This window comes from Triticum dicoccoides, chromosome 5A, assembly GCF_002162155.2.
Source record: "Triticum dicoccoides isolate Atlit2015 ecotype Zavitan chromosome 5A, WEW_v2.0, whole genome shotgun sequence".
NCBI classification, from domain to species: Eukaryota; Viridiplantae; Streptophyta; class Magnoliopsida; order Poales; family Poaceae; genus Triticum; species Triticum dicoccoides.
Window position 1 is genome coordinate 673,542,430 of NC_041388.1, and position 8,349 is coordinate 673,550,778.

The window sequence follows — 8,349 nt, forward strand, 5'->3', positions numbered from 1 at the left end:
TTGTCACATAATAAACTCATGAGAAGGAACAGCCTGAATAAACGCATTCTAAACAAGCCGAAAGTTGTGATTTCTGTTCTGAACTAGAATCTATCAAGCATTTGTTCTTTGATGTTTGTGGCCAAATGCAGTTGGAACAGTCTCTGAATATTTTGGTAGACATATTGGGAGCACTTATGAATCCATTGCTACATTCTAGTTGGAACAACAAAACACATGCTCTTCTGAACTCTATTACTGCTTGCATTCTTTCTTTGGTCTCTGGAAGTATAGGAACGGTATAACAACCATAGCTGGCTTGACCTTAAGCAGGTGTGGTGGCTAATTCTGAAAACTACCAGGAATTGGAAAAGCCTCTACATGGAGAGCATGATTCCTTCAATAGACAGATTCTGTCATCGCATCTTCCATTTTGCTGGGGGTGCCCTCACAGCTGGAATGGGGTCTACATAATGATGCTGGCCTTCATAGGATTTCTCTGGGCCTTCTAGGGAAATGCTCCAAACTGCTAATCACTGAAGACCGCAAGCGGCCAGCTAACTCCTCACATGCGCATGGAGATCTTCCCTGGAAGGCAACCTGGCATCCATCCTGGAGCCTGGTCTCTGTCGCTCCAGGCTCTCACACCACTGAAGAAGCTGCATCTGGAACCTGAATCCATCTGTCTGAGTTCTCTCCTGCCTTGTAATCTGTTCACCAAACTTTTCAGAGGAGCGACCTCTGCTGTTTTACTGTTATATCTTATATAAGTCTATGTACTTCCTGGTTTCATTTTACTTTGAGGTATCAAGCCATACATGTGATGGTATTTTCCAAAATATGCATTTTTAGACGGTAACAAACTACAATCTATAGTATAAACTGACATAAAGGAGATAAGCCTGTATAACAGCAAGATTTTTTTATGAATATTGGTATTGTGTGACGCTATAATTATGGCCAAAAAATATCCCAACGGCCCAGAAAAGATGATAGTGTCATTCTAAACTTACAGATCCTACCTAAATTATCTGGCAACAGTGACTGGTCTATCTATAGTTTGTGACGGCCCAGTGGCTACCTCTAATCTTTCTGCATCATCAACCTTTTCCTTGTGAAAAGATTTGCTTTCCAGTTTTCGTGGATAGAAAATAGCCAGGTAGTTCGTTTCCCTCCAGCAGCAAACGTGTTCTGTTGCAGCTGCTTATAGTCAGATCAACAAAATAGCAAAAATGCTTCAAAATATGTGATTGAACTGTACCCATCTGCAACTGGAAGCAATTCCATCATGCACAGCAGGAAGTTTCATCTCAGCTAGTCCAACACTGGTAATAAACTTCAGTGACTTTGATAGGGCCGAACACCATCCATGAGCTAAAACGAGTTATGCTGCTTTGATATTCGAAAGTTTTTGAGTAATTTGATAAGCTCATATGTCCTCACGTCATGACCCAATCGGAGGCACAAGTCCAAAGGAGTCAATCCATCCTGTGGTAATCATAAAACAAATTTACTTTCCTATTTAGTGGAAGACAGATGGATCATAAACAAGATTGGGCTAGGAACCTGATATCATTAGAGAAGTAGGTAAGATATGTGAAATGAGCTTGAAAGCAGTTCATTTGTTCTCATTTGTGAAATAGAAAAACAAAAAATCACAGATTACTTACTTGATTTTTCAAAGTTCTATTAGCACCTTTTAGTAAGAGTAGCCTCACAATATCGGTTCTCTGTGTTTGCACGGCTAGATGCAACGGTGTCCAGCCATACTGAGAATTGAACAAGTTAAAGCAGTTAAACCATAAGAAAACAAGACAAGAGACAAGACAAGCAGAGATAATTCTTGAGCTTAACATACATCATCTGGACGATTGATATCAACATTGTAGAGCAATAGCGTTTTTATAGTCTGATTGCATGCTGTTTGGACAGCATAATGCATTAGGGTTGCACCATCCTGTAACACCGAAGTTGCACCGTTGAGTTAATGGAATTAAAAAATTCAAATACAGAAGGAATCTACTCCCTCCGTTCCGAATTACTTGTCTTGGATTTGTCTAGATACGGATGTATCTAGACTCATTTTAGTGCTAGATACCTCCGTATCTAGACAAATCTAAGACAAGTAATTCGGAACGGAGGGAGTAGAAGCTAACCCGCTGCAGTAATGCCTACAGGAAGTGATATACCTTAACACAAAATAGAAGAACCAATGCAAATATCTAAAGAACAAAACTGAAAACAAACAACATCAACATATTATTCAAGATTAACCCCATCATGAAAGCAAACAACATCACCATATAATCCAAGATTAACCACATGTAATATAACAGAACATTCTTGGAATTTGCTATTTAAAACTGTTTCAAAGATATGTAAACATAGGATATACTCACTCTATCACAGACAGATGGATTTGCTGAATTCCTTAAGAGATAGTTGATGATAGCATGCTTCTTCGAAATAATTGCTTTATGAATTGCTGGCAAACCATCCTGAGGAGACCAGAAAAGGTCAATAATGGTAACAAGATATCACAAAGATACCATGCCTTCTACGCGTGTATCTGCTTATGATGAGATAGCTCAACATTTAGAGAAGAAACTACCTTATCAAGTGCATTTACATCCACCTTATGTTTCAGAAGATTGTCCAATAGATAGAAGTCTCCTGATGCAGCAAGGGTGTGAAGTGGCAGCCACTTACTCTACAAGAAGAAGACACAAGGTGTATCAACTGTCAATGTGCAGATATTGCAGAGGAGCTAACATGGCAGTAGCAAATACCATCAGACATAGGTCATGAGGCAGAACATGCATGAATGTTAGGAGAAAATATGTTAGCAAGGCTAAAATACCAGGAGCACATTGACTGTTCCTAAAACTGAATGATGGCTAAATGACTTAACAGCAGCTAAAATACTCTGAACAGGAACCACTTACGGAAGCAGCACCTTCCAGATCAGGTAATCTCCTGTTCAGAAGAACCTTTTCCTCATCCGTGAACAGCTTCCGGCGACCTAAAGTAATGAAAGATTATTCATAGGAACAACTGCAGCGTTAGAAGAACTATACAGCATATAGAAGTTGACCTGCACAAAAAAACAGCATATAGAAGTTGTGCCAGACTGCCTGTACACTTGATCCCAAATACATCACACTTTTTTTTTTGTCTAATATACCAAACTGGAAGTGACATAGATTCCTCAGACGAGTTGGTATAGCCTCTAAAATTGTAGTACTATCAGTCTGTTTCAAAATGCACAGTGCATTTTGATAGTTAAAGTTTGCATTTGTTATAATATTGCCCTAATGGTTACAAAATTTCAAAATCGCAATCATAAGAATGTTCTTTCAAAAATAAATCCCATGGTATCAATTTTCTATAACTTAACTCACATATTATTGGATTAATTGTAATTTTATTGGCCAAAGAATTTAGGCAGTCAAAACATGCCTTAGATCTAGGAACACAGGGAGCATCACCTAACTAGAGGTTCTGATTATATAGTATGATACTCAGCATCACGGATACTTACCAATAACAATAATATCAGTACTCAAGGTTTTATATCATGAGTTTGGGCAATGTAGTTGACCAACTTTGAAGCGTTTGGGCATTAACTTAAGTCATATAACTTCGAAGTGTTATTCTGAGCATTTGGTCAAAGTCAGTACATTCAGTACCAACAAATTGATAACGTGGCATTCAGAGTGCAGATAATGCACAATGGATTGCCGCTGGAGACAATCAACCAGGGATAAGAGATTGCACATTTCTCCGATAACTTCAGTTTAGTGCTGTGCCCTCTGGTGTAGCAGACTAAATTTGCAATAGTCAAACAACATGCCTGCTTTTACTTCATTTGGCTTTGTCCCAACACATAAATTCTAATTGGCTAATTGGTATACTGAAACCGAAAATTCCGCTTGCAAAATAACTCGCCTACTGTTCAATGATAGCTCACAGTTTCAGGAGTACTCCAGTTTCAGCAAACCATCCTGAAGGAAGACTCAGTATATTTACTTGGCTAATTGCTACAATACCATGCAACATTTCTGTAATTCGCCTACTGTTTAATAATAGCTCACATGTCATATTATCAACAATGGAAAGGATTCTGAAAGAAAATTTAGTATGGCAAAACAGAAGTTGTGGAACTCACTCCTCGCGCTCTTGCCATCCTCCGTCTCGCCTGGGACATACTGGCTACTGTTAAACAGCTCCGCGATGTCCTCAAGACTGACCGAGTCCATCGCCGTCCTAGGATTCCTGGGCGCCGCGCGTGTCCCGGGAGGCGGAGGCGGCGGAGCCTCCACCTTCTCCGGCGCAAGGGACATCTCCTCGAGCGGCTCGACGTGGTTGCTCGCGACGCGCCCGGGCTCCGCGTCCAGCCTCACCTCGCTGTACGCGCGGGACCTGCTCTCGAGCGGAGACACCAGGTAGTCGCGCGCGCCGTGGCCGAGCTCGGCGTCCAGCCTCCCCTCGCGGTACGCGCGGTACTCGTCGGGGGCGGCCACGGCGGAGGGCACCCGGCGGTCGAGGCGGCTCCCGAAGCGCAGCCCGTGCGCGATGCGGCGCTTCTCCTTCTTCGTCAGGTTGATCTCCTCCACGGCGTCCTTCCACCGCTCCGGCACCAGGCTGCCCCCGCCACGGGCCGCCGGTGGCTTCCGGCTGGGGTGGGAGGACGGGCGGCCGAGGCCGAGGTCGAGGTCGGGGGCCTCGAAGGCCTCGTCCTCGAAGACGAGGCAGTCGCCGAGGACGACATCGTCGTCGTAGTCGTGCTCGTCGTCGTTGACGGCGGCGACGGCGAACGAGGGGGGAGGGGAGGCGAGTGGGCGGGGGCACCGGGAGAGGGAGAGGGATCTGCCGGGCGTGCGGAGGCGGGAGGCGGAGGTGGGGAGAGGGTGTAGGATTGGGGAGGAGAAGGGGAGGAGAAGCGGGAGAGACGGTGGTGGCATCGCGTCGTCCTCGCCGCGCCGGAAGCCGAGAGGATAGGCCGGTGTCGGCGACCGTTTAAGCTGGGCTCTTATCTTCTGGGCTCGAAAGTGATTTAGGTGGGCTAGAAAGGAGCCCAGATTTCATATGGACGTGAGGGCCACCTCCACCGCGGCACGAATAACATAGGAAGTAGGTTCTTCTTATAAAAAAGAACAATGGAGATACTTCTTAACACCGAGTGACAACACATCGACATATACACACACCCCTATCCTTATCCCCTGTCTCCAGCACTCCCTATATCATCCCACCTCGTCGCTCGGGTTGCCGGCCGTCGCCGTTCTCCTCTATGAGAAGCAAGGATGAGCAGAGGAGAAGGAGGTTACCGGAGCCAGAGAAGAAGGGGGAGGAGGAGCAGCAACCACCCGGCCTCGTGTGCGAGTGGCGTTGTCTTCAATGTCCGCACTGGCCAAAGATGAGATGGAGCAGACACCATCCTGACGGCGAGTGGCGAGGCTCGCGGTAGGGTCACTGTGCGCGTATCATCATCATAGCCGCCACACGCACATAGAGGCACACCACATGGCCGTGGCAAAATTGGACCTCCGGTTTCTACTCCCTTACATTCCAGTAAAATTGGCAAAATTGCCATGGCTATCTCAAACTTTTCTATGTCTCCGGTTTTTTGCTATGGAAAAATTGTATCTACGTTTGACATGCCTCAACTTTTTTGCAAGTATCAACATTTTTCCCATGGCAAATTCCTTTTGTGATTACAACTTAACTTTTTTGTTCTGATGGCAATCTTTCCATGATTTTTAGGGGGGTAGGGGGGGGGGGGCATTTTGTTAAATCCAAAACATATATGTAGTGTCATGGCTATTGTGTATTCACATGTTTTTATATTTGACAGTAGCTTATCAATTCAATCAAACCGGTCTTGCTCAACATAGTTGCATGCATAGCATTCTTATAGATACCATAATTTGTTTTAGCATATAGTGTCATTTTGTAGCTTGGGTGCATTATACAAGTGTTCGGGGTAGCAAATTTTAGAGTAAACTCATGCAAAATATGTATAACCCAAACCATGATCTGGTGATAATGTATATTTAGCTACCTACATTTTTTTTAAAGTTGCCATGTGACCATCACAAACATTTTTACTAAACACGAACTGCCAACACATGCAACTGTGGATTTGTGACGTGCAGAACTTAGGGATTGGCAATTTTTACTACCATGGGGAGAAAAGCAATTTTTTTCACACATGTCTATTTGCCATGATTTTTATTAGTTAACAATCATTTTTTAATTTTGCGATGTGACCTTTTTTTGACAAATATATACACTTTGCTATGTTAAATAGGAAATTTTCCATAAATTTGCCATGTGATCGTAAAAAAAGTCATGCCTTTTGCCATGAAAAATAGAGAAAATATTTTTTTTGCCATGACACATATCTATTATGTTTTTCTATTTTTGCCATCATGTGTACTACTCAGGAGGTAAAAGTTAGTATTTTTTTCTGCGGTTGACATGGCAATTTTTGTTGTATATAACAAGTCTAACATGGCATTTTTGTTGCATATACAATGTAGGTAGTTTTATGTTTGCTGCAGGGCAATTTAAAGTAAATTTTATTTAGTGTCTTGGCAATTTCAGAAAATGTTTTGAATGTTACTAGTACAAATTTTATTACACTTCCCTAGGAATATTCACATTTTATGTCTGAATTTGCGATGTCACTAATCCAAAATATAATTGATTTTTCCATGTCAAAGTACAAAACTTTCTACATTTTGCCTACATATAGACATCTAAAATCTCTGAATTTACCATGTAACTCATACATACTTTTCTTTTTTTTTGCTATAAATTAGAGGACATATTTTCTAATTTCCGCCATAACTCTGTATAGGCTTTCTGTATAGTTCTGCCATGGATCATGGTAATTTTTGCTACCTGTTTGTGTTTACTTTAACAAAAATCATGGCAAATTTGTTATGTGCTTCTGTTCACTTTGTTTTTAGTTTTTGCCATGGATCATGGAAAATTTGTTGTATACAACATGTGTACCACAACATTTTTTGTTGCATCTAAGGGAAAATGTAGGTACATTTGTGTTTGCCACATGTCAAATTTAAGAAAAGATTGATCTACTCACATGTCATTTTCAGAAAGAGTTTGTCATATCATTAGTACAGATTTTCTTACACTTCCCTACACATCTTCATATTTTTTGTCTAAATTTGCCATGTCACTAGATTTTCTTTATTGATTTTTGCCATGTCAAAGTATGAAATATCCTAAATTTTACCTACATATAGACACCTAAAATTTCTTAATTTTCCATGTGTTAAGTAATCTTTTTCAACAAGTTGCCATGTGATGATTACAAAATTTTGAGAATGGGGCGTCGACCCGTTGGTTGGGCAACTGGGGTAGCTGCCAGTCCGCCCGCGTTTGAGCCTTGGCTCTGGCTCGCGGTGCTTGCAGAGTTTCTCCTATAAAAAAAAGCCAACGAGGGTTAGCCTTTGGGTTGGTTTCATATTATTTTTATGATTACAAAAATTTCCAACAATTTTCATGTTTTTTATAACAAAAAATTCCTTGATTAAGTACAAACTCTTCTCTAATTTTCCCATGATCTATAGAACATTTTCATAAAAGTTGCCATGGACCAAGGCAAAATTGAACTCTGCATGTGTTTCTCGTACAAAAACCATTGCAAATTTTATCCTGCATATGTTTTATTATGTATTTGTATCACAAAAAAATTATTGTATATACCATGGCAAATTATCTTTTGTTTGTAGCATGGCAATTTCATACTCCCTCCGTCCCAAAATTCTTGTCTTAGATTTGTCTAAATACGGATGCATCAAGTCACGTTTTAGTATTGGATACATCCTTATCTAGATGAATTTAAGACAAGAATTTTGGGACGGAGGGAGTATTACATATGGGTGGATTCTTTTTCATTGTGTCATTGCAATTTTCAGTCTGTTTTTTTTAGAATGAAGGCTCGCGAAGAGCCCGGCTTTGAATTAACAAAGCCATCAATCGACCAGGAGTTACAGCAGACAACCCAACTTACAACGGTCAGAACGATACAACGGGGAACACTGGAAAGCCTACTCACTACAACCTCCACAAGCCACAAATGAATTACAGCTATTAAAGACCGAGCACTCCACACTAGGATCATATGTAGCAGAAACGGAGCAGCGCATTAGGACATAGCCGACCTTCGAGGATGGACCGTGCTCCAGGAACACCTAGAGAAGAAAGGGACCAACATCTTCCCTCTCAATCACCGAAGAGGGACCCTTCCCCCTCGCCATGGCTCGTAGGCGCCGCACCGTCGGGATTTCGAGAAGCTCACCCTAGAGCTGGAAGAATGTCGCCCTCGCATCGCAAGGT

At 41.9% G+C, this 8,349-nt stretch overlaps 1 protein-coding gene across 2 annotated transcripts; it reads right to left on the reverse strand.

Moving 5' to 3' along the window:
* Positions 1–876: 876 nt before the first annotated feature.
* Positions 877–5,014, reverse strand: LOC119304028 (ankyrin repeat domain-containing protein, chloroplastic-like). 2 transcript variants are annotated; one of them, XR_005148065.1, is made up of 8 exons: positions 4,148–5,014; positions 2,925–3,001; positions 2,591–2,689; positions 2,379–2,477; positions 1,838–1,936; positions 1,650–1,748; positions 1,241–1,467; positions 877–1,170 (listed from the first exon to the last, which is right to left on the reverse strand). XR_005148065.1 is itself a non-coding variant. In XM_037581193.1 (7 exons), the coding sequence occupies exons 1-7, from the start codon at positions 4,941–4,943 to the stop codon at positions 1,354–1,356; spliced, it is 1,383 nt and encodes a 460-aa protein (XP_037437090.1). In that variant the 5' UTR covers positions 4,944–5,014; the 3' UTR covers positions 877–1,353. The 2 variants fall into 2 exon arrangements, 1 of the variants encoding a protein (XP_037437090.1); XM_037581193.1 differs by having other exon boundaries at positions 877–1,467.
* Between the last annotated feature and the right edge of the window lie 3,335 nt (positions 5,015–8,349).

Excerpts from the sequence above, each read along its gene's own strand:
- LOC119304028 (XM_037581193.1), bottom strand. The coding sequence starts at position 4,943 with ATGCCACCACCGTCTCTCCCGCTTCTCCTCCCCTTCTCCTCCCCAATC. Across the intron at positions 3,002-4,147 it reads GGATGGCAAGAGCGCGAGGA|GTCGCCGGAAGCTGTTCACG; the intron begins GTGAGTTCCACA and ends TCATTACTTTAG. Across the intron at positions 1,468-1,649 it reads ATAGAACTTTGAAAAATCAA|GATGGATTGACTCCTTTGGA; the intron begins GTAAGTAATCTG and ends TGATTACCACAG.